General features: G+C 42.2%; 3 protein-coding genes, 1 long non-coding RNA gene and 1 pseudogene across 6 annotated transcripts; 2 read left to right on the top strand and 3 right to left on the bottom strand.

Annotated features, from left to right (window-relative positions):
- The first annotated feature begins 497 nt into the window (after window positions 1-497).
- LOC102711624 (probable transcriptional regulator SLK2) lies at window positions 498-6,812 on the top strand. The gene is made up of 10 exons (XM_040524876.1): window positions 498-619; window positions 1,502-2,265; window positions 2,350-2,478; window positions 2,843-2,891; window positions 3,719-3,933; window positions 4,038-4,106; window positions 4,581-4,681; window positions 4,834-4,927; window positions 5,134-5,203; window positions 5,691-6,812. Exons 2-10 carry the CDS (start codon window positions 1,552-1,554, stop codon window positions 6,593-6,595), a joined length of 2,346 nt encoding a protein of 781 aa, XP_040380810.1. The 5' UTR covers window positions 498-619; window positions 1,502-1,551; the 3' UTR covers window positions 6,596-6,812.
- Window positions 6,813-7,601: 789 nt separating this feature from the next.
- On the bottom strand, window positions 7,602-10,026 carry LOC102711353 (E3 ubiquitin-protein ligase BIG BROTHER-like). Its single transcript, XM_006655668.3, has 8 exons — window positions 9,925-10,026; window positions 9,399-9,599; window positions 8,988-9,174; window positions 8,799-8,869; window positions 8,567-8,614; window positions 8,328-8,452; window positions 8,104-8,212; window positions 7,602-7,949 (listed from the first exon to the last, which is right to left on the bottom strand). Exons 2-8 carry the CDS (start codon window positions 9,549-9,551, stop codon window positions 7,908-7,910), a joined length of 735 nt encoding a protein of 244 aa, XP_006655731.1. The 5' UTR covers window positions 9,552-9,599; window positions 9,925-10,026; the 3' UTR covers window positions 7,602-7,907.
- A 1,533-nt stretch (window positions 10,027-11,559) lies between these two features.
- LOC102711072 (pentatricopeptide repeat-containing protein At5g08510) lies at window positions 11,560-15,996 on the bottom strand. 3 transcript variants are annotated; one of them, XR_005811997.1, is made up of 3 exons: window positions 14,959-15,996; window positions 13,860-14,744; window positions 11,560-11,918 (listed from the first exon to the last, which is right to left on the bottom strand). XR_005811997.1 is itself a non-coding variant. In XM_015837952.2 (2 exons), the coding sequence occupies exons 1-2, from the start codon at window positions 15,913-15,915 to the stop codon at window positions 14,154-14,156; spliced, it is 1,548 nt and encodes a 515-aa protein (XP_015693438.2). In that variant the 5' UTR covers window positions 15,916-15,996; the 3' UTR covers window positions 13,515-14,153. The 3 variants fall into 3 exon arrangements, 1 of the variants encoding a protein (XP_015693438.2); XR_005811996.1 differs by lacking the exon at window positions 11,560-11,918 and adding an exon at window positions 12,146-12,806; XM_015837952.2 differs by lacking the exon at window positions 11,560-11,918 and having other exon boundaries at window positions 13,515-14,744.
- A 1,471-nt stretch (window positions 15,997-17,467) lies between these two features.
- On the bottom strand, window positions 17,468-22,468 carry LOC121054811. The gene is made up of 3 exons (XR_005812097.1): window positions 21,723-22,468; window positions 18,903-20,115; window positions 17,468-18,436 (listed from the first exon to the last, which is right to left on the bottom strand). It is a non-coding gene; the product is annotated as an uncharacterized LOC121054811 (long non-coding RNA).
- On the top strand, window positions 17,725-21,497 carry LOC102702016 (annotated as a pseudogene).
- Window positions 22,469-24,461: the final 1,993 nt, after the last annotated feature.

Raw genomic sequence — 24,461 nt, 5'->3', positions numbered from 1 at the left:
AGACCCTTCCCAATTCTCCAACCGACCAAAGCAGCCACCCGCCCTGCATGGCCCCTCGCTGACAACTCGGGCCCACTCGCTGTACAGCCGGGCCCACCGAGGGGATACCCGCGTGCTCCGAGCCAGGCCGGATCACCGAGGCTTCCGCCCCCGTACCCGCCCGCCTACGCAGCCACTGACGAGGTGGGCCCACCGCGGTGATACCCGCCCGCGTGTACGCCCCGCGGGGTGTGCGTAGCGGGGGGCCGACCTCCCGCCTCCCGGTTTCCCAGCCCCCACCGGGAGCCAATCATGCGCGCCCGCGTGTAAATATCCACCTCGCGATGCGAGCCCGGGGCGATCCGACGGCCCGGATCCGCCGCGTGGGCCCCGCCGCGACCGGTCAAGGCCGGTCAGCGCTGCGCACGCGACCGGGTGCAGCCGGTCGCCACCGCCCCCGGCCGCCGCGAATCTATTTAACCGGTTTGCTCGTCGGCGAGGACGCCGGCGCGGCGGCAGCAGCAGAAGCGGAGAGGAGAGAGGGAGAGAAACAAGGTGAAATTTGCAGCCGCGGGGGACGGGAGGAGGAGGAGGAGGTTGGGTTTGGGAGGCCATCGATTGAGCCGCCGAGGAGCACTTGGTGAGTTTGCTTTTGCTGGGGATTGATGGCTCCGGCCATGGGGGGGAGTAACCTAGTGGAGTATTATCTCGCCTTGCTCCCTTTTTTGGCGGCGATTTGTGTGGGGCTGTTTGGGTGATTTTTTTGGGTTGATGGGTGCCGATTCCTGCAATGCAGCGTGGTGATTTTTGGGGGGTCGAGATGGAATTTCTGTTCTTGGTTGATTGCTAGCTTGAAGCTTTTAGTAGCTCGGATTGGTTTTGGGGGGGCGAGTTTGGCTAGGGTTTTGTGTATCTGCTTTTGGGGGAATTTTCGCCTTGTGTTCATCTGCTTTGCTAGGGTTGGCGATCCAAACCGCCGCCCCTCCCGTTCGTTCTGGGAGAGATGGGTTCGCCGCCGTTCTTCGCCCATATGTCTCTCCGGCCCTCGGTTCTCTCTCTCCCCACCCTGCCCGGCCACCGCCGTGCGAAGCCGCCATCGATGTTTCCTCGCCCCCCTTCTCTCGCGTCCGTCGCTTGTCCTTCGGCTGGATTCGTCTCTGTGGCGGAAAGAATGCTAAAACTCTGCTAATTTCAACCAAAAGAGAAATTTTCAGTTGACATGCGGCATAACCAGCATCAATCCGTTTCAGTTCGCACTCTATTTTCTCTTCAAGGACGTATCTGTTGGATTCCAGCTTGATTTTCTGGTCATGCTATTGTGCTAACATAGTTGAAGAATTGAAATATGTTTTTTTTTTGTTTTTTCAACCATGGGAAAAATATCATCAACACTTGCATCTGTATCTGTGTGGCTAACAGTTCTTGCTGACAATTTCTCACCAGTTAGGCGATCTTAGTTCTCATCTAAGATGGAGTATTTGAAGATTTATTTTCTAAAAATGTGTGTTAATTCCTTGTGCAGGTTAGGTTCTTCAAGGTGATGATTGGGACCGAACCCTGGTAACATACTCCATGTCTGGGGCGCCACGCTCCAACCTTGGACTTGTTCCCAGGGATATGAATGGTAGCATCCCGATTAGCACTACAAATTCCTCTGGGCCAAGCATTGGTGTTAGTTCTTTGGTGACGGATGCTAACTCCTCGCTCTCCGGAGGTGCCCAGTTGCAGCCAAGTACGAGCATGAATGCTGATTCATTCATGCGCCTTCCTGCATCCCCAATGTCATTTTCATCCAATAACATCTCTGGCTCTTCAGTTATTGATGGTCCCATTGTGCAACAAAGTCCACCCCAAGAGCAGATGCAGAAGCGGAGGTCTTCGAGTGTAACATCACAGCCTGTTATTGAGGCTGCCGGTGCATTGCATGCTCAGAAGAAGTCAAGGATTGATATTAGGCAAGATGATATCCTGCAACACAATTTAATCCAGCAACTGCTCCAAGGCCAGAGTTCTCTTCATCTTCAGGGCCAACAGAATCCACAGATTCAAGCCTTGATCCATCAGCATAAACTGGCACAGATTCAGCAGCAACAGCAGCATCAGATGCTGCAGCCATTTACACAGATTCAACAATCTCAAGTTGGCATACCTCGGCAGCCACAATTGAGGCCTCCGCTAGCGCAGCCTGGAATGCAGCTAGCTGGACCCGTCAGGACTCCTGTCGAGAATGGGCTTTGTTCTCGAAGGTTAAAGCAGTATTTATACCATAAGCGTCATCGACCAGAGGTGAGGTTATGCGTTGCACCTGTTTATCACAAGCTGCATGTTCTTGGCTGTATGATTTACTATTTACTTGCTACCTTTTTGTAGAATAATCCAATAACATACTGGAGGAAGCTTATTGATGAATATTTTGCACCAAGAGCAAGAGAGAGATGGTGTGTGTCCTCGTATGAGAAAAGAGGAAATCCTTCAGGTCCTGTTCCTCACACGGCTCTGGTCAGTTCACGGTTCACGCTTAACTTTTTATCTGCATTTGTACATTGATACCATGTACTTTCCTGTTTCAACATACTTCTTATTTGATGTTCACAACAATATTGATTAGCATCTCCTGCAAGTGCTGCTTGGATATTGAACACAATATTTGTCAAATATGTTTCAATTGTAGTGAGAAATGAAATCATAGGTTTTCTATTGGAAGAATATTTTTAGAGCATGAAACAGTTATACATTTTCATTTCATTTGTTGTGATTAATCATCCACTGAGAACTGAGAAAGCTGATTTCTTGAGATTTTAGAAAAAAATGAAGCATTAATTCATATCCACACTTCACAAATCACTATTTCTCCATGTTGCAGGAGTCATGGCGCTGTGACATTTGTAATACACATGGGGGGAAAGGATATGGTTAGTTGACTTCTCTTCTGGAACTATGTCCAGCTTCCTTTTATCGTTTATGCATTTGACCTTTCAGTTTGCTCCTGTCACTACTCCTGAGTTCTTAGAGCAAGTTCAATAGTATAGTCAACTACTAGCTATAATTCATCTATAGTCAATCTAATAGCCAATTCATACAATAGCTAGCTACAAAACATACACTACTATGTCCCACATGTTATACAAATTAGTAGCCTACTGCTCTTCTCTCTCCTCTCTTATCTTTTTAAAATATGTTTATAGCTAACTTATAGCCTGCTATTGTACCCGCTCTAGAAGATCAATTACTGAATTGTGTTGTGCTTATTACTTGTTTAGTAGGTAAACTCAATATTCCAACATGTCTTGTGCTTAGATTGCCTTCTCATCTCAAGGCCAAAAAAATAAAAAATAAAATAAAAATCGAATATATCATACTATAATGCCTTGAACCATAGTGTATCTTTCATATGAAGCTTTGTGATAATGATTGGTTAGGCTGGCAGAAATTATTTTTCTTGGAACTACATAGTGATTTCCTAGTAATGCTATAGTTTTGGTTCTGCATTTCTGCTGTGCCAAGCATAGTGTATGTTATCTATCGTGCACTTAGCAAATCGCAACTACCATTTCTTCAAAATGTACCTCTCAACATCTTTTTCTTGTTCATCTTTGTATTGTGCTCCTTGCTTCTTTATAATATCAGTGTGTTCTTCTCATAAGAAGTCATGATCCATTTTTCCCTCTTAAGTCTAGTTCCATTGTATGATGTTGATCTCACTTTGTTATTGTTATTGCTCTTATCTCTTACTTGGCAGAGGCTACCTATGAAATACTTCCTAGACTCTGTCAAATTAGATTTGACCATGGTGTTATAGATGAATACCTATTCCTTGACATGGCGAATGAATTCCGGTTGCCCAATGGATTAATGCTGCTGGAGCATACGAAAGTTGTTCAAAAAAGCATTTATGAACATATGCATGTCATACACGAGGGACAGTTGAGAATCATATTCACACCAGAACTAAAGGTGAATGCTCATTTGTAATAGCTTGCTCAGAACATCTAGATTTTGCAAATAATTGGGCAGTTCAAAACCATTCTTATCTGCTGTTTGCATGTGAAAATATGCAGATAATGTCCTGGGAGTTCTGTTCACGGCGACATGATGAGTATATCACTCGGAGGTTTCTTTCACCCCAGGTAGAGTTCGACCAGCGTTCTGCTTTATTTGATTAAAGTACTAAACACTGGTCAATAGAGGGCAGATAGTAGATTAGCTGTTGTAGATTCATATAATACTCTTTACACATTAGGGGATAGTTGTTGACATGCATGCAAGTAGATTTTATAAAATGATTTAGTTCGATGAATATTGCGGATCTTGGCTAGCGGGGTTGTAAAAAGCCCTTTTCTTTTCCTGCAAGTCTGCTCCCAATAGTTCCTTCTCCATTTTTCCAATTTATGTTCTGGCTTCCTGAGGGTTGCATGCAAAAGCACAAAAGAACTTCAAATTTTAAGCCATGTTTCTTTAGTCATTGTCTAGTTTTTATCTTTGTACTGTAGTCCTGAGGGTTTCTCCCATGTTTTATCTGCACATATTGATCTATGCCATTCCGTGGTTTACTTCAGTTTTGGTGAATTGGTACCTTATCATTTAGATACTTTTTTTCCCAGGTTGCTCATCTGCTGCAAGTTGCCCAGAAATATCAAACCGTTGCCACTGAAAGCGGTCCAGCTGGGGTCTCAAACAGTGATGCACAAAACATTTGTAACATGTTAGTGAACCCGCCATGCCACTAGCTAGTTCCTTGACATGCATTTCTTAGTTCTCTTCTGGCATGACAAATCATGACTTCTATTAATTTTTTTATCTAGACCTTTTCTTTTTATTATCTAATTGATGTCATCATCCCATTTTGCTCTTTAGGTTTGTCACAGCATCACGACAGCTAGCGAAAAATATAGACCATCACACCTTAAATGAACATGGTCTATCTAAAAGATATGTTCGCTGCCTGCAGGTAAGCACAACAATACCTGTGATCATTTCCCTCATATAATATTATCCAGAATCTCCTGAATTTCCCCTTGTTATTTAAATCTTACAGCAAACAGTATCCATATTTTCCCTAGTTCTTGTGTTATTTAAGTTTTCCTGTAATATTGTCCAGATTCTCCTGTTATATACTTGTGCACCCAGCATATTGATTGAATGTGTTCTCTTCAGATATCAGAGGTGGTGAATCACATGAAAGATCTGATTGAGTTCAGCCACAAGAACAAGCTTGGTCCTATAGGTATGGTTAATGCAAATTCACCACTCAATTCTTTGTTGTTGGCCTAGGTGCTTAACTATATTTATCAATGTGATCATGTTTTCCAAGCCAGGTTTTTTCCTGGCCAATGTTTTTCATGAAAATGGTATATATAAGCATAAGAATAGAAGTTCTTTTAGTTTGGAGTGTTGAGGAATGTTCTATTGCACAGGAAAAACACTTGTGGGTCTAAAACTACAGTAAAGCCATGCCCACTGTATACAAACGTTGTTATGGTGCCACTTGATAAACATGGTTTTTGAAACACTAGTTAAGGTGTGTGGTTGCTGTATGGAAGGTTCTCTGGTATAAAAAATATTATTATTGCTGAATAGATTAAAACTACACAACAATTTAGAAAAAGAAAGTGATAACAGCAAAACAGCTATACTTTCCTCCTTAAGCAATTTTTTTGATTTACGCCTCATTGTGCTTTGAAATGTTTAATGTTTTCCCTTTTCATCTGCAGAGGGCCTGAAGAGCTATCCCAAGCAAACCGTACCAAAGCCTCCAGTACAAAATATGCACGAGTCAAAGCAACTAATGGCAGCTGCTGGCCTTCCTAATGACCAGGCTAGCCTCAAAGCCATGGGTGTCAAAACAGAAATGAACACCCATGCACATGAGACACACAGTATTGGACCCATTGGTAATGGCCCGCAGAATGCTGCTGCAATTAACAATTACCAGAATATCCTTAGAAGCTCCAGTGCAAACCAGAGTTTGCTTCAACAGGAGGCCTCGAGCATGTTTAAAGGTCCCACGGCAATACACAATGGCATTCAGCTGGAAGCATCTAGATCCTTCCGTGGACCTAACCAGGTGCAGCTTGCGCAGTTCCATCATCCGGGCTCGTTTCAGCAGCCTATGCCCCAGCAGAACAGCCTCCAGGGCTTAGGTGTGAGCCCACAATATCAGCAGCATGTGATCCACCAGTTGCTGCAAGAGGCCAAGAACACTAACAACCGTGTCATGGCGCAGCAGCAGCAGCATCAACAACTTCAACATGCTCCTGCTAACAGTGGCCTTGCATCAGGAACGGCTATCACCAGCAGCGCCGTTAGCGGAGATCATATGAATAACAATGGTGCGGCAAAGGGTGGCACCCCAATGGGCACAACAGGTCCTAGCAGTGTGATCAATAACACAGCCAGCATCCTCCCCAGTAGAAGTAACAGCTTCAAGTCAGTGAGCAGCAACCCCCAGGTTGCGGCTGCTGCTGCTGCCGCCGGCGGCGGTGGCCATGCGGCTGCCCCCAAGGCCGATCCTATGCATGAGTTGGATGATCTTGACAATCTGATCACTACTGAACTGGCTGAGAGTGGGCTGTTCCTGGGGGACCAAGCAGGTGGTGGTTACTCATGGAACATGTGAGGATTCATTGTTGGATGATGGAAACTGCCGTAGATTCTAGCTCCTCGTCTTTGTGTTCTTCTTTTCTTTTTTTTTGGTATGTGGAGTTTTTTGTTTGGCTGTTTGCAACAGTTTCTGATGACGATGATACACTGATGTAACTCCAGCGTTTATGTGCGCTCGTAAGTGAGTTGGCTTGGAACTCTGAGATCCAGAGTTGCCTCTATTAGTGCATCAAGATCATGCTCTGCTTGGCGATTACTATTTCTAAAGTATTTTCTGTATCTTTACACCACGCCTTAGATTCTCGATTAAGCTATGACTTCATTGGCCCTAAAATATAAGCATATCTATATTGTTCAGTAGAGATTAATGTTTAAGAAATTTTGTTGCTACTTAAATAAATATGTGATAATTTGAATAAAAAGTGATTGGTTGGACTAGCAGAACTTTAAATTGAAATGCTTATACTGGGAAACAATGTTAATTTGAAGTTTAAACCCTAAAAGTACTTATATTTTGACCCGTAAAATATTTATAAGTTGATGCGGAGGGAGTCTGGGAAGTGTAAGAGTTTTGCTGGAACTTTTTAAGGTTTAGTTTGTCGCTAAAATCTTACATATTGTTTGTATTTATGTATCGATCGTATAGTGTTTGTATATGCATATAGATTTATTAGAATTTATATAAATTTACATAATATTAAAAAAATATTACAATGAGCAATGGAGGTGGTAGAACGGAAGAGTTTATATGAAGTTTACGGTATTTCAATTCAGTTCCTCTACTATGAACGAGGGAGATCACAGCTGGAGGTGGCACGTGAAGTGGCATATGATATGCCGGCGTGTTGTTGACTAGCTGCTGGTGATGATCGAAAAGCACAAATTAGGAGTTGGTTACTCCTGACAATATGTTCTACTTCGTATGAACTTGACCAATTAGTCACATAAACATGGATGTACACATGCCTTTTTTTTAATGAGTGGGAGAGAAATCAATTTACCATGCATATCTAACCACACAATTGCACACTCATGAACATAAAAGCTTTATAAAGAACAAGCACGCTTGTACATTGTCGGAAATTACATGAAAAAAACACACATTGATGAAAATTCTCTTTCCAAATGCCTTCTCTCTCTCTTTTCCTTTGTTTTCTCTCTCTCTCTCTCTCTCTTTTGTTTTTTAGGTTAAGTTTTTTTTGGGTTAAGTTTTTTTGGGGGTTAAGTTTTTTTTTTTTCCCATTAACATTGCAGAGCAGAAGTTGCAACCACTACATGCCGTCTCATCAGGTCATGGTTTGTCAGCCTTTGTTGATCCCCTTCTCACTCTATGAAGGTCCAAACACTTCATATTTGCAAACTGGACAGGTCTGTTTTATAAACAAAAATGTCAGACAAACTCATAAATTCTTTTAAATTCAGAAGAAGCTTGACAAAGGGCATAATCTCTAAGATAGTATTAACCCATCTAATTTAGTTCAGAATTCAGAATTGCAAGCCTGGTGTCCTAGAAAAGGTGTTTACCCTGTCAATCTTGAGCCATCTAGCAACACAAGCTTCGTGGTAAGTATGCTTGCAGGCCAATGTTATGACAGTTTCTCGACGTCTGAAAGCGGACAGACATATAGGGCAGCTGCATTCAGGGTTGCAAGAAAGAAGAGGAAATCATCAGTGACATGATGAAGATTCAGATATCCTCTGTTAGAAATCAATATGTGATTGATTGAAAATTGAAATGGTAGACATACTCATCATGGTTGGCCTTTCTTGGGAAAAAGCCTGATTTGTACTTCCATGTCTCCAGGTAGGAGATGAGAAGATCAGATAAGCCTCTGTCCTCATTTCCTACAGATTCTACAAGTGCTTGCCTTTGCTGGATTACAGAAAGAAAAAGGGGGCAAGAATCAACAACCATTTCATAGCTGGTGTAGACCTGTTCACAAGAATTTTTTTAAAAAATTATGATACAGTTGAGTATAACACTAACCTCATATGTCATGTTGTCTGGATCATCATTATCATCCTGCACGGCAACCTGCAAACAAATGGTAGGGATCTTTACTTTTTCATACATGTTCATAAAATTATCCACTTAGAAAATGCTTATTCCGGAAAAGCTCATATTTTAGTGGATGCACAAAAGAATTGTGTATCTTTTGAAACGAACAACACAGAACGGCTGCAGGCAATTGCAATTCTGGAACAGTTGATATAATCACCTCTTCTTCGTTGTTGCCTTCTGACGGTTCATCAGTTTCAGAGTCAGATGGAGAGGGTACGCAGCTTATATCTGAACAAAACCAACACAGACAACACAAATCAGAGATGGAAATATTGAGATTAACAAGACTGGAAAATCATTTTGCACATCAGGTGCTCATCAGAACTGAATCATAAGCAATGCATACCGTCATCTTCATCTGCAGGTGTATCAATTGTCAGATTCTCTAACCCCTGCAGCTGCCTAGCGTACACCAAGTCATACGCAATCTGCTGGTCGATTTCTGATGCTGTCGAGGTTGTAGCTTCACCACCACTGCTGTTCTCTCCATGGTAGTAATGTGAACCATACAAGATTGATTGATACAGACCCTCCTAAAACAAAGTTTCAGGCAAAAAAAAATAAAATTCAGCTTTATCTCAAAAACAATTTCAGAAAACAGTTATGAGTTTACTGAACAATGTTGAGCTAAAGTACAAAGAGGCCACATCAAAGTCGCAAGATACAGATGTTTGATGATAATAACTCTCATCAACCTGCAAGACTGCAAGAACAGTATGCTTACACAATGAGGGGAGTGGTTGGATCAAAAGCATACCTGACCCTGAAGAACATCACCAATCACATAATCGAGAACTTGGTCGTCGTCGAGGCCATCGGCGGCGCTTACTTCTCCGGCGCCGGCGATAGGCGGATTGACGTAGTGAACGGTGATCCTTCGCATGGCATCAGGCTGCCCCACGGTGGCCATGAATGACCACCGGTCCGGGACAAGACGACAGGCGTTCGAACCAGTTACCTACAGGTCACGGCACACCATCACGCATAATTCAGCAGCAGTTTAACCAAGAACAAGATGCAGCCTTTCTTGATTTAACCTCTCCCCAACACCTAATTCTAAGAACAAATAGAGTAGCCAGAAATTGCAGAGGGCACACGAGAACAAACAGTAGCAGCAGAAGCTTCCAAGAACGAAAAAAAAAATGGAGATTGCAGGCAACAAACCAAGAACAGAATTGAAGCTCAAAACAGGTCTTGGCAGCAGCTCCGATGAAGAAAACAAAAGGAGAATCAATCAATCAAGGAAGGGAAAGGAGAACAAGAACATGCCAAGTGATTCTTACTCTGTTACTCTATGTATCTCTGTCTCTTGTTTCTCTTTTCTTCCTCCTATCTCTGCTTCTCAATGCTGGGTGCTGGACGGATTCTTTGTTAATAAGGGTGGTTGGCTCCATGAGTATTTATATATGTGCAGGTCGTTCTCTCTGTGTGTTCATATCTTTTTTTTACTGTCCAGTAGTTGTCTTGACTGAAAGGGGACTAGGCTAGTGTAGGTTCTATCAATTACAGTTGCTGTTACTGGTTTTTAAAACCTAGTATGTAATTAATGGTTTTGTTTAACTTTTTTCCCTCTTGTTTCTGCATGAATATTTGCATTTAGGATTGTGAGTTTGTGACTATGGATAAATATGTAACTACTGTGTTGCTAAAATTTATTCCTCTTGTTTCTGCATGAATCTTTGTATCAGGATTGTGACTATTTGATAACTCATTGTGATGGCCAAGAAAAACTTCTTCACTGTTTTGTTGACAAACTTACTCGTGCAGATTGCTTTTTCTTACTTGCAACTTGTAATATTAGCCATGTACTATCAGTGCATCACATTCACATCTAGTCCTTTTGTTTTTTTCCCCCCTAAAATCAGGTCGTGTAGTCCTTTTCTTGTTTATGACTCCAGAGAAGCAATAACAGACTGGATCACCATGTGAACCATTCATTAATTTTTTTAATTATTTTATTTGCGAATACCATTTCCCTTTTGATTTTTAAGTCAAGGTCTTCTTTGATGATGACATGTAAACATCAAGATGGATCAAAGCGTTACCATTTGCTACCCAAGAATTGACCTCAGCTTAGCGTCTCCATGGTTGCATCATCACAGAAAATGCAGCCCTTTTCTTCAGTCATCGGTGACGACCTGCAGTCTTCTGAAGATAATGATCAGCACATAATCGTGGTCTAATTGTCTGTCTCAGGACAGCTCCATCTCTTAGAGTAGGTCAGTAAATAGATAAAACATAGCTGGGCAATAAAAGTGACGAAGAAGAGGACCCCTAAAATTAGTCCTAAAGCCAAACTTCGAAATTCAAAATCAGCTTTGAATTATAATCCAGGGCAGAATCAAGCACAGCCGCAATGGAAAGGCTTGTAGTCTTTTAGGCCTGAAAAGTTGTAATCTCATTGGATGCTAAATTCTTGGAAGTAATATCCATATTGGAATTTTCATTGATACCTTATCCGAAGGTGAAGGTAAGTCTTAGAGGCTTATCTTTTGGCTTTTCGGTGAAAAAAAAACAAATGACATATTTACAAATAAAAACTAATTTGTGAATATAATTTTACATACAGGTTCTTAGTGATTTAAAAACACAGTCTGAAAAATAAACTATGATGACAAAACTCCAAAATTAACTCCAAATTTAAAGTTAAAAATTTAATTTTTGGCTTATAAGAATAAGCAAAAGTGAAAAGATGGAGGAGTTAGCATCTGAAACTTGCAACTGAGAATATTTTCTGTATTACAGCTGACACAAGAATATCCTAGTTGGTTCTCAACAAAATTTAGGAAAGATGTAACATCTCAGTGATGAAAATCGGCTTCATGCCATGTGCACATCCACAAAAAAAAAAAAAAAAAACTCTCTGATCACCAGTGATGATCTGCACAAGATCTGTAACAATGGTATAAATGTGGGAATCTGCAGGTTCCAACCACGCATCTGAATATTTTTTACACATCATTAGGTGGCAATCGTTTTCATGGCCATTAACATCTTAACACACACACACTCTCCCCCATCCAATTAGCAATTGTCTAGCAATTTCTCGTCTGGCTAAGAACCGACCATGATACTGCTCTCGTCAAAGAAATCTTAATGTCATTTTCATAGGGCGAAATTTCCAAGTAAGATCGATTCTGTGTCGACATGTGAGCAGATTGTGTGCCAATCAAGAAAGGCCAAAGACTTAGGTTCAGGTCAACCATTAAGTAATGCAATCCGTTGGAGTTGGCAAATCGATTCAGTTTCTTGTTCTTTATTTACATATTTATTTAACCTGAAAGAAACAAGAAGATAGATTTCCAACTGTTAGCTGATGGATATCAGACCCAAACCTTCTGTATGCACCGTACATTCAGAGTTGCTTTTAACTGAATTTTCTTTCTTTCAACTCTTCTCAAATGTTAACAATATGCTCCTACCACAGTGCCCAAGAATAAATAATTTTCAGAATATATGACAAGGTAATGACATCAAGAACCACTCCAACATAATGTCCTAATCTTTCTTTTTGATTGATGGTTCAAAAGGAACAGCCACCCAGCTGAGAACTCTTGAATGCAATAAGCTATCAATGATCACAAAGCACATGTGTGTTTTTAATTATACAGAAGAAGTCAAGACCCACAAGGCCTCTTACTCTTCCAAATTGTATCGAAGGAAAATGACAACGATGACCAGGATACGAAAATCTGGAATATAACAAACAAAGCTTGGTGCAAATAAAGGGACCACTCACAACTCTAACCGAGTAATAACAAAATGGTACTACTACAGCTCTAATGCAACTCTGTGCTACATTCTCCTAAAAGGACTGAAAATATGCTCTATAATGCACAGTTTTGTTTAACCAACCAAATCTTTCTCAGCTGAAGTACTCAGGAATATCCCAACTGTGAATTGTTCCAGCAAAAGAAACAGGCAACGTAAGTAAATGAAACTTAATGTATTATTGTCCCGTGTCAGTGCTTTGAAGACATGTTGAGTGTCTTTTTCTTCAATAGGTAAGCCCCTAATTTTGAAATTGGCCTGAATGGAAGTGTTTTCCACAACGGCGGACCATCCGAGTGCTGACTGAGTCTTTGGGTTTGTCTGTCTGAGATCAGACTTTTCAGCTTCTTTGTGCCTTTATGATCACAACTTAGCCAGGAGTTGCTTTCAGCATCTAGATTGATGTACAAAGGCAGAGCACATAAAAATCTGCAAATTGTCTCAAACACCAATCGGTGCCTTGATGGTATAACAAGAGAACCAAGTAATCCACACTAATTCCAAGCATGTGCAACAAAAATATAAAGTTGGTTCCATCACAAAGGGCTAAATGAGGCTGCTGATGTATGCTCCTTGCCCCAGCTCACAGCTAAGACAAGAAAGATTTCCAGGCCACTGCTGAAAATGATTGCAAAGACGGACTAGGAGAACACTATGAACACAAAGATATTAGCATATATGCTCCTCATCATACACCTGAGCAATCATAAGCACAAATTCCTATATCCTCAGAGTTCTAAATAACCATTTACATGAATTGAGAGCAGCATCCAAATAACAAGCATAAGTTGCCTAAGTCTAATTCTGTATTTTGTCTACTAGCTTATCATGTTGTTCTCTGTAATGAATATATAATGCATTCCAGCTAGTAATAACAACATATCAGCCTATAACTTTCTAGCATCAAGTCATCTTTTAAAAATGGTGTTCGAAAAAAATCAAGTTAAGCAGGGAAAAAAAACTGTAATGAGGCTTATAATACAATGGTTCAGGCTGCCGACTGTAAAGGGTAACTGAGATGATTAGAATACACCAGAGAACCCTCCCAAAAAGTCCGATGAAAGTTACTGTTCCTAGTTTCAGGCAGTGTGTCAGGGTTATTGCAGTTCCATGGTTCTTAAATACTACAGCAGGTAAAAAAATGTGTATCTTCTGTTCTAATGAGTGGGGATTTGAACCATGATCACGACCACAAGAAGTCAGCATGCATGCATAGCAACTTCTAAAAACAAGTTAAGTTTCTTCAAACAATCATCCATGCATAGAAACTTTTAAAAATATATCAAAGATCTTTGAAACAATCATCATAGATCTGAGGTATAATTATTGGGCACCAAATACACAAACATTGGAATTAGATGATTCAAGCCATGCAATAATACACGAGGAAAATCACTAAAGCATTATTCACATTCCTAATTTTCACTAGTGATCAGAAGAGATTAACCTTGTGGTATATCTGTGAATGACATACTTTAGCTGTGATATGCCTGGTAGTCTTGTACCACTGAATAACAAGAACAGAAGAGAGCCATTTTGGTCTACTGAAAAATGTGCCAGGGACTCAATATCCAGTCCATTATGTCTTTTGTCTCCATGGTACAGCCTTTTGCATGCCAATTTGTCATGAAAGATCAGAGCAAATAGTTCAGAGGAAATCTTTCACAACTTAATATTGCACTTTCTTCAAATTGCTTGTGCATTACAGCACTAAAGGCTACAACAAGTAATGACAGAAAAATTAGCCTTTCAATTCTTGCAGATTGTCCAAGCCAACCAGCTTCATGGTCATTGTGACACTGTTAAGGGTATTGTAGACCTCCTCAAATCTTGGATGCGACTTATCCTCAACAAGGAACCTGTGCATCTTACCATCTAACTCAATGAAGCTGTACCCAGCTGATTTCTTGTGGTCTTTCTCCTTCAGTAACTTCCACATTCGGGCAACACCGTCCCATTTACCATATAATGCATATATATTTGAAAGGATCACTAGGTTTGCTGTGTTATGTGGCTCAAGGTAGATGAGCTTATTCACGGCTAATTCTGCTAGTTCTATATTGCCATGGAAGCTGCAAGCACCAAGCAAGGCCCCCCAAATGACAGCATCAGGCTCCACTGGCATGCTCGCAATTAGACCGTATGATTCTTTCAGGAGACCAGCACGCCCAAGAAGGTCAACCATGCAGCCGTAGTGCTCAATTCTTGGTTTCAGGCCAAGTTCTGCTTCCATCGAGTCAAAGAACAGTTTTCCTTCATTTACCAAGCCTCCATGGGTACAAGCCAAGATGACCCCAACAAAAGTAATACCATCTGGCCTGAATCCTGCCATCTAAACACAATAAAATCAATTTCAAGCCTCTACATAAAAATGTGGATGACTATTGAACTGTTATAGTATTTGGCAATATGGTCTGCTAATTCTATGTTAAAACAAGTTTGATTTTCATCTGCCAAGTGAAAACATTGAAACCAATTTGCATGTAAATTCTCCGAGTTAGTGCAGATACTAAGAAGTAAGAACACAAGAAGAAAGAAATCCTCACCCTCAACTTATGGAACAAGGCAAGGGCCTCCCTCCACAGGCCATGCACAGCAAATGCCATGATCATTGAGTTCCAAGAACAGAGATCCCGCCGATGACCGATGCCCTGAAACACCTGCCAAGCTTGTTGAATGCTTCCACACTTGGAATACATCTCCAGTAGCGCATTAGCCACATACACATTCATCAGGAGGCCTTTTCCCCTCGCATACTCCTCCACCTTCCTCCCCAGCTCCATCGCGCCAACTGCTGCACATGCAGGAAGAACACTGCTCACCGTCAACTCATTAGGTTGTACCCCTGCCCCCTCCCACATCTCCAAGAACGTTTCCAACGCCTCCTCATGGCGACCGTTCTGCGCGTACCCGGACACCATTGCGGTCCAGGAAACCACATTCCTCTCAGGCATTTCCTCGAACAGCTTCTGTGCCGAATCAATGAGGCCACCTTTAGAATAAGCCGAAAGAAGCGCGTTGTACACAGCTGTATCCCTGCACGTCATTTCGTCGAAGGCCTTCCTGGCTTCAACCAGGCGATGGTTCTTGGCGTAGAAAGAGACAAGCGCGGAGGCGAGGAAGGGGTCGCTTGATGCGAAGTGGCCTGATTTGATGAGCAGGGAGCGGGAGCAGAGGAAGAAGCGGGTGGAAGAAGAGGAGGCGGAGGCGGCGGCGGCGGCGGCGGAGGAGGAGAAGAGTAGCGTGAATGACAGCGGAGTGAGGAGGCCAAGGCGATGGAGGCGGGAGAAGAAGGGCAGGAGGAGGGGGTGTGGACGGTGGAGGGAGGCGAGAGCGTGGAGGAGGCGGTTGTGGAGCGGCGCCGAAGGAGGCGCCGGGTAGGAGGCGAGCAGGCGGGCGGCGTAGCGGTGGTCTCCGGCGGCGAGGACGCGGAGGAGCAGCGGCTGCAGGCGGCGCACGCCGCGGCGGAGCGCGCGCGCGTGCAGCTGCTTCGCCCCCTGCATGGAGGACCATGGGAAAGCAGAAACGTGCCAGTCGTTTCAGAACGCAGGGGCAGCTGCCCGGCGAGGCCACTGACGGCGGCGGGGAAGAACGGGGCGGAGCAGAGGCAGGCGGCGGTCGCCGGCGGCGGTGCTTGGCGGCGGTGAGTGGTGAGAGCTTTGTGGCTGGAGGCCCAAGAGTAGAATCCGAAAAGAGAGGCCCAAGACCACATAAGGCCCATCTAGCAGATTTCTAGGAGAATTTCTACTGTAGTTCTCTCTCTCTTTTTTTCCTTCTCGTGGGATTATAGGACTATAGTTGTTGTTAAAGTTTGTTATATACAAATTACATTGGTCAAAGTGTGATATTAAACCATCATTTGTCTCAAACCATTTTTTTACATATGCAATGATATTAATTATCATGTACTCCCTCCGACTTTTTTGTTTGATGTCGTTGACCTTTTGATCTACGTTTGACCCTTCGTCTTATTCTTATTCAAAAAATTTATATAATTATTGAATATGTTATTATGATTTGGTTTATTATTAAAATAACTTTAAGTATGATTTAAAATTTTATATATTTAAATAAAACTTTTGAATAAGACGAAGGGTCAAACGTAGATAAAAAACAACGACGTCAAAAAAAAAACCGTAGGGAGTATGTAGTTGTTTGGATGAGTGAACAATAGAGTAAATGGATTTAGAGAAAAGGGAAAAGCATAAACAAATATGTCAAATTTCCAAATAATTCCAAAAGATTATGTACTTCTAGCACTGTTCTCAACACGAATTATCCCATCAATCACCTCTTATTTAAAATTCTTCCTAATTTATCCTCTACTTATCTTTCCAACCACATTCATTCCTCATTGTTAAAGGGTATTATAGTCTTTTCATTCAAACCTTAATCTTTGCTAAATAACTTAAGAATACTTATATTTTAGGACTAAGGTAATATATATATAACTATCACTTGTATTTTGGCTAGCATAACAAAGGAAGCCATTTGATTGAACTAGCCATCCTGCTATGCAAACGGATAGGTTAGCTAGCTAGGCATCCTCCACCTATATTCATTTATCATTAAAACCTACCAAAAAGACATGAGCTATAAATAAAAAGAGAAAATCTAACAAATACCATTGACAAACACTTAATTCTAAAAAATGTCATTGATGAGTGTGAGTTCTACGAAATACCATCGTACAAACGAATTTGTTTAAGAAATGTCATCGCCGTTAGGGTTCCGTCAACTTTTTCCGTTAAGTGTTATAGTATGAACAGTGTTTTTAACGGTGAAAATGAACGGAACCCTAACGACGATGGCATTTTTTAGATAATTTGTTTACGATGACATTTCTTAGAACTCGCATTCGTCAATGGTATTTCTTAGACTTGGACGTTTGTTAATGGTATTTTTTAGATTTTCTCAAATAAAAAACATGATTTGGCTAGCCTGTGCAATTGCACACAAGAAAAAGAAATATGGCCAAACGAGTTTAATTATTTATCTTTCTAGTGACAGTAACACTTGGCAAGTTTCTTATAGAGATTCTCCAATAGCTATCTTTTCACTCAATACGTACAAACCATTTTTAATGTATTTTCTTAGAAAGGTCAACATGCAAAAAGAAAAAAAAATAATGCTTTACCGTAAAAAATGGTTCTCCTACCGGTACAAGATACCAACCTCGTCGTGCGTCGCCTATTAAATATGGCACACAAGCATCCCTTTCGCCACTTTTTCAAATGAACAAAAATGATGAAGCCAAATATCTGATGAACCCGAGGAACCAAAAAAAAAAGTGAGCACATGCAACACAAACCATGACGACGACGACCCAAGAGGAAGCAAGTGAGCAACAGATGCAAGAAGAGGAAGAGGAGGAGGAGGAGGAGGAGCTCCGCCATGGCGACCGGATCACCTCCCCGCTCTGTAAGCGCTCGCCCTATCCAGCTAGTTCAGTTCTGGTTTCATATATGGCAATGGCTATGGCTGGCTGATGATGTTGCTCGATCGTGCGCAGTGCGGCCATCGACGTCGACGACGCGCGGCTCGCCGGAGTACGGATAGGGGAACTCGCCGGTGGAACAGGTGGCGCTGACGGTGCCGGTCGGCGACGAGCCGGGGACGCCGGCGCTGACGTTCCGGATGTGGGTGCTGGCCTGCTGGGGACGGCGTCGTGCGCCGCGCTGTCCTTCCTCAACCAGTTCTTCTGGTACCGCAAGGAGCCGCTCACCGTCACCGCCGTCTCCGCGCAGATCGCCGTCGTGCCGCTCGGCTGCCTCATGGCGGCGGCGCTGCCGGAGCGCGCCTTCTTCCGCGCCCGGGCATGGGAGTTCACCCTCAACCCGGGGCCGTTCAACGTGAAGGAGCACGTGCTCATCACCATCTTCGCCAACTCCGGCGCCGGCACCGTCTACGCCATCCACCTCATCACCGGCGTCCGTGTCTTCTACGGGAAGCCCCTCTCCTTCTTCATCTCCCTCCTCGTCGTCCTCACCACACAGGTGCGTGCATGCACACACAAGCTTCCGCCTAAACATTTTTAATCAATTTTATATGAGCCATATATTGGTTAATTAATCTCTCAACATGCTTGGTTGCAAGATAGTGCTCCCTTCGTTTTTTTAATAGACGGTACTGTGTGATCGTTTTAACATAGGTTTAACCATTCATTTTATTTAATTATTTGTTACAAATATATAAAAAATATTTCATGTTTAAAATATCTTTAGTGATAAACCAAATCATAACAAATATTTCTAATATAATTTTTTAAACAAGACGAATGATCAGACGTGAATCTAAAAGTTAACGGTATCATTCATTAAAAATCGGAGGGAGGAGGTATATTTGCAAATATTTTTTTTATATATGTATTCTTACCAATCCAAAAGTAGGCTGAAGAATAAACTACAGTAAAAACCATCAAAATCAACTCTAAATTTAATATTAAAAATTTAAAATTTAGTTTATAAGCATAAAGATGAGTGTTAATTACCTGACAATCCGAAGTGATTGCATTCATCTTGCAGTTTTACTTCTCAGATCCTATCGATATGCTAGCTTTTTATTTTTTTAATCATACTATCATCAGATGCTGGGGTTCGGCTGGGCAGGAATATTCCGGCGGTATCTAGTTGAGCCGGCGTCTATGTGGTGGCCGTCCAACCTAGTGCAGGTCTCTCTGTTCAGGTACTTCTTGACAACCAGAGAGTAGACAGTATGACAAAATAGTCTCACCAGAACTGAATCCTTACACCATTTTGATCTACTTCAGCCTCGACGCTAGCTAATCTGCACCATATGTTACACTTGTAAACACTCGGTGCTGCACCCAACTACAGAATAAATGGAAGAAAACAAGTGACATAGGAGCTGAGGGACTTGACTCTTATATGTTCTTTCTATTAATTTTACAAATAACTTCCCAAGCAATGAATGACAAGACAAACACACACCAATTTCTTTTGAGTTCATCAAGAAACCCAAGATTTAAACACAGATTAAACTAAAGATTTGCACCTATGTATGACCTCTAAAGCGACAAAGAAGTTGCATTTGCATTTCGTAATGAAAATAAGCGTAACTTACATTTTCTTTTTGTCCTAGTGCACTTCACCAGAAGGAAGCACGCAGAAAAGGTGGCTTGACGCGCAACCAGTTTTTCTTGGCGGCATTCATCTGTAGCTTCACATACTGCATCTTCCCAGGCTATCTGTTCCAGATGCTAACCTCCCTGTCCTGGATCTGTTGGATCTTCCCTGACTCTGTCCTTGCCCAACAGCTTGGCTCAGGTCTTCGAGGCCTCGGCGTTGGTGCAATCGGCCTTGACTGGTCAACTGCCTCCTCCTACCTTGGGAGCCCTCTTGCTAGCCCTTGGTTTGCCACTGTAAATGTTGGTGTTGGCTTCTTCATCATCATGTACGTAATCACACCAATTGCATACTGGTTTAATTTCTACAAGGCACAGAACTTCCCCATATTTTCTGATGGCATCTTTACCTCAATTGGGCAAAAGTATAATGTATCAAGCATTGTAGACTCTCACTTCCATTTCGACGCCAAGGCCTACGAGAAGAACGGTCCACTGTACCTCAGTACTTCCCTTCTTGTCACATATGGTGTTGGTTTTGCAACCCTTGCTGCAACAATTTTTCATGCTATCCTCTTCCACGGAAGGTAATTTCTTCTTAGATGTGCCAATCTACTATCTGCAATATTAAATGATGTAGCTAAGAGCCATGATGTTTGTCTCCAGTGAAATTTGGCTATTAAGTAAATCAGCTTTTCAAAGAAAGAACGATGGACATACACACGAAACTTATGAGGAGATATAAACAGGTCCCTGAATGGTGGTTCAGCTGCATCCTTATTGCTAACATCACAACAACCATATTTACTTGTGAATACTATAGAGAGGAACTCCAGTTACCCTGGTGGGGTGTTTTGCTTGCATGCACCATTGCTTTTTTCTTCACCCTCCCAATAGGGATAATCAAAGCAACAACAAACCAGGTATGTAGATTTAACACATTGTGCATATTATGCCATTCAGATCTAACCAGTTCAGCACTTCAGCCTTTTTTATTGTATACAGACTCCAGCCTTGAATGTCATCACAGAGTACATAATTGGGTATCTGTATCCTGGACGACCTGTGGCAAACATGTGCTTCAAGGTATACGGGTACATCAGCATGAAACAAGCCCTGGCGTTTCTGGAAGATTTTAAGCTGGGTCACTACGTGAAGATTCCACCTAGGACAATGTTTATGGCTCAGGTTAGTTCTATACTACTAGCTATATAACTTTTCTATGATTTCTCCTAAAGAGTACTACTACCTTTGGTCATGTTTGTAACGTGTGACTTAGAAACTTCTCCGAACATGGCAGGTGGTAGGAACTTCAATTGCAGCATTTGTATATGTTGGAACATCATGTTGGCTAATGGAGACAATCCCCAACATCTGCAATACTGAGCTCCTACCGTCAGATAGCCCCTGGACCTGCCCCAGTGATCATGTGTTCTATGATGCATCAGTCACCTAGGGACTTATTGGTCCACGCAGGATATTTGGGGACTTAGGCACTTACTCAGCTATAAATTGGTTCTTTCTGGGTGGAGCTATTGCCCCTCTACTTGTCTGGTTTGCACACAAAGCATTCCCAGGCCAGAAGTGGATCTTACTGATCAAGACTCCTATACTAATTGGTGCCACCTGCTACTGCCATCAACTACACAACTTGGGTACTTGTTGGGTTCTTGTCAGGTTATGTTGTCTACGATATCGTCGTGAGTGGTGGGAGAGGCACAATTATCTGCTCTCAGGTGCACTCGATGCAGGTTTGGCCTTCATGGCAGTCTTAATTTACTTGTGCCTAGGCTTGGAGAACATCAGTCTGAACTGGTGGGCAAATGACTTGGATGAATGCCCTCTAGCTTCTTGTCCCACCGCTAAAGGCATAGTTGTCAAAGGATGTCCGGTCTACACTTGAGGATCTCCTCTGGTTTCTTGTTTCATATTGCTAAATTGCTACCCTAGAACTGTAATCAGGCTGTATGGGTGCAAGCCAGAATCACATATAATTTGACAATGGCCATCTAAACATCAGTAGAACAACTTTAATGGATAGCTGGAAATTAGCAATACGGTTTTGTGGTTAGTGATTACTGGTTGTATCCTACCCAAATTTTAAATTTTGATCTCTGAGAAAGTCCATTCTTTCAAGGCTTCAAGCTGCAATCAGATTGAATGTAAATGGTAACAAGAAGACAGAAAGCATAAAAACACAATTCTAGTAAAGCAAGAAATGCTCACCATCAAGGACCAATGAGAGAGAGCCTTCATCCACAGATCATGCACGACGAATGTTATTTTGAAGAACACAGGTTTGGCAACGACTACTCCACCTTCCTCCCAGTTACATTGCCCCAACTACTGTGCTTGCAGGCAATACGGTGCTCACTTCTTCCCCTCTTTGGCATTTCCTCGAACAGCTTTGCAGTGCTCACCGTATCTCCTCTCCGGCATTTCCTCGAACAGCTTATCCACCTTGCCGATGAGGTTGCCCTCTGCGGACGCCGAAAGAAGGGTGCCGCACACGGCCGTGCCTGTGCACCTGTACCACACCGCTTCCCGTACCTCCCTCCCTGGGTTCATTCGATAGACGATTCTTGCATTGGCGTGGTGGGAAGAGAGACAAGCCCGGACGCGAAGTGGCCCGGATTTAACAGGCAAGGCGTCGGAGCAGAGGAAGAATGAGGCGCGGCAGGATGGGTGAGGCGGTTCTGAAGCGCCGCCTGGGTAGGAGGACGGCGTCGCGGTGGTCGCCGGCGGCAGCTGCAGGCTTAGTCTTGACGGCCTAAACCGCTCGTCCGTGGATGGACGACTTGGATTCACTGAAAATCGTGCGATCAGGATAAAACTTTGTGACAACGGCGTCGTCGTGTTCTCGCCCAGCGCCGGCCGCCGGCGCGCTCCACTGCCATGGCCTCGCCGCCGCTGGCCCCTTCCTCTTCCCCGATAGCGGAACCATGAACACCTGACTTCCTGAAGGATCCGGAGACTCTGTGCGCGCTCAAAAGCCTTTTAGGCCTCTTAGAGCAAGTATAGTGAGGCACAGTGAGTCAGATGGCGAAATGAACAGCCACGTCACCCGATTCCAACGTGGAGGAGCGAGATATTAGGAGAGAGAAGAAAGCGGGCGAGTCGCGAGTCGCTAGCTCGAAGCGTCGTACCCGAGGCGAAACGCCTACTCTGAGCCCGTTGCTGGCGATTGAGCCGGCGCAGCGCTCCACCAAGAGCACGTTAGAGCACTGTAAGAGGCCTTACATCTTTGACAGAAACATTCTCGATCTGCTGCTTGCTGAGCTCTTCGGGAGGCAGCAAAATTTCACATCATTTATTGGGTATCTATTCGTTTTTAAGGTAAAAGTCAAACACTATATTTATAAATAAAAATATATAATTAATACTTTTATACACGTCGTAAGTAAGCGATCTAAAAATAAAGGTTAGAAAAATAAAATGTGATAAAGAAAACGATAAGATTAACTTTAAATTTAAGTTAAATTTTGACTTATAAGCATAAACAAAAATAAAAAGACAGAGTGTCAGTGTGCTTCCGATATGTTTTACTTGTATTGAACTACGGATTGCCTTAGTTTATTTTCAATGCAAAATAATACACGAATCAACTAAAATATAAGCATGGTTTCTCAAACTGCCGGTTACCATAATTACCATAGGGTACAATTCCAGTACACTAAATCCAAACAAATTTTAAAATAATTTGAATTTGAATTCTCACGGTTTCTTATGATTTACCTTGATAACTGTGCAGGAACCATGATTACTGTTTGGTAATAGAGCAATTTTACAGTACTTGAGAAGATATCATGAGGTATCAAGGTATCAAAATTTCAGTGTAAAATTTTGGTATCTCTTGGTACCTAGGTACTACAAGGTACCAAATTTTACACTAAAATTTTAGTACCTCTCAGTACCTACTCAATACTGTAAAATTACTCTTGATAATATTAACCCCGTCCTTGACGGTATGGGAAACCCTGCACGAACATACAACATCCGTCTCAAAATAAATGAATTTCTGAGTTTTTCTATAGAATTTTTGACTCTTCACCTTATTTGAATTTTTTTACGATTAATGTTTTTATTATTATCACATGATAAAACATAACTCGTATTTTACGTGTGACTATTTTTTTCATAAAATTTTCAAATAAGACGGATGGTCAAACGCTAAACCTAGAAAACTCAGAAATGCACTTTTTCTCGGGCGGAGTAGTAAGACGGTTTCACTTACCCATGTTTCTTACCCATGTTTCTTGTAGAAGTTCAGAAGAGTTAAACGACAAGATATGTCCCTGTCCATGATCCAGCATCCCATGAGCCCTCCTGTGTTGCTGGGGCTCATTTGCATTTGCAACTTGTTGGTTCTTGGCAGAAGAGAAGAAGCTGTTGCTTGTTCTGCTAGGTTTGGACCATCTCGAGATGTTGATTGGTACTGAGGCTGCTCCCATTGGTTCAATGCTGCTCCTATGTGATTGGTTATGCTGGTTGAGATTCTCCTCCGCTCTGCTGTCAGTAAGGAACCGTCCAAAATTGCATATTCATTTGATTCTTCTTTGATCAGGAGTGTGTGATTTTTGCTCTGATTGGTCAGAGATTGAAGTTTACTGAATCTACAGAACAAGTAGTAACTGTGTTTGATACATCTACTGATGTACATGAACCATCTATTGCTATACTAAAAGACCAACAGAACTATGCTAACCCTCTCCAATTGAGAGGGCAGGGCTCCTACCATCCTTTTTCCAGAAAACTGTCTACATGAACTGAATGCACTATCAACAAGTACCTGACAATCCTGACCAAAAAATGAAATGAAATGAACCACTCTGGATTTCTTAATGTTGACAGTATTATCTTCTCCTACTAGATTACTACTGTTTCTAATCTTCAGAATACTGTTGAATTTTCAGATTTAGCTTACCGTGAAAGCAAAGAGAAAAAGAAGAGAAGAACAAGACGGTG

The sequence above is a fragment of the Oryza brachyantha genome, chromosome 6 (assembly GCF_000231095.2).
Source record: "Oryza brachyantha chromosome 6, ObraRS2, whole genome shotgun sequence".
Taxonomy (NCBI): domain Eukaryota; kingdom Viridiplantae; phylum Streptophyta; class Magnoliopsida; order Poales; family Poaceae; genus Oryza; species Oryza brachyantha.
This window is presented reverse-complemented; position numbering and strand designations above follow the sequence as displayed.

What these genes read in the sequence shown, in the direction of transcription:
- LOC102711624 (XM_040524876.1), top strand. Translation starts at nt 1,552, where the DNA reads ATGTCTGGGGCGCCACGCTCCAACCTTGGACTTGTTCCCAGGGATATG. An exon ending in ACATGGGGGGAAAGGATATG is followed by an intron (nt 2,892 to 3,718) that starts GTTAGTTGACTT and finishes CTTACTTGGCAG; the next exon opens with AGGCTACCTATGAAATACTT. An exon ending in GATATGTTCGCTGCCTGCAG is followed by an intron (nt 4,928 to 5,133) that starts GTAAGCACAACA and finishes TGTTCTCTTCAG; the next exon opens with ATATCAGAGGTGGTGAATCA.
- LOC102711353 (XM_006655668.3), bottom strand. Translation starts at nt 9,551, where the DNA reads ATGGCCACCGTGGGGCAGCCTGATGCCATGCGAAGGATCACCGTTCAC. An exon ending in ACCTGCAGATGAAGATGACG is followed by an intron (nt 8,870 to 8,987) that starts GTATGCATTGCT and finishes GGTTTTGTTCAG; the next exon opens with ATATAAGCTGCGTACCCTCT. An exon ending in AGAAAGGCCAACCATGATGA is followed by an intron (nt 8,213 to 8,327) that starts GTATGTCTACCA and finishes CCCTGAATGCAG; the next exon opens with CTGCCCTATATGTCTGTCCG.
- LOC102711072 (XM_015837952.2), bottom strand. Translation starts at nt 15,915, where the DNA reads ATGCAGGGGGCGAAGCAGCTGCACGCGCGCGCGCTCCGCCGCGGCGTG. An exon ending in CCTTGTTCCATAAGTTGAGG is followed by an intron (nt 14,745 to 14,958) that starts GTGAGGATTTCT and finishes TATTGTGTTTAG; the next exon opens with ATGGCAGGATTCAGGCCAGA.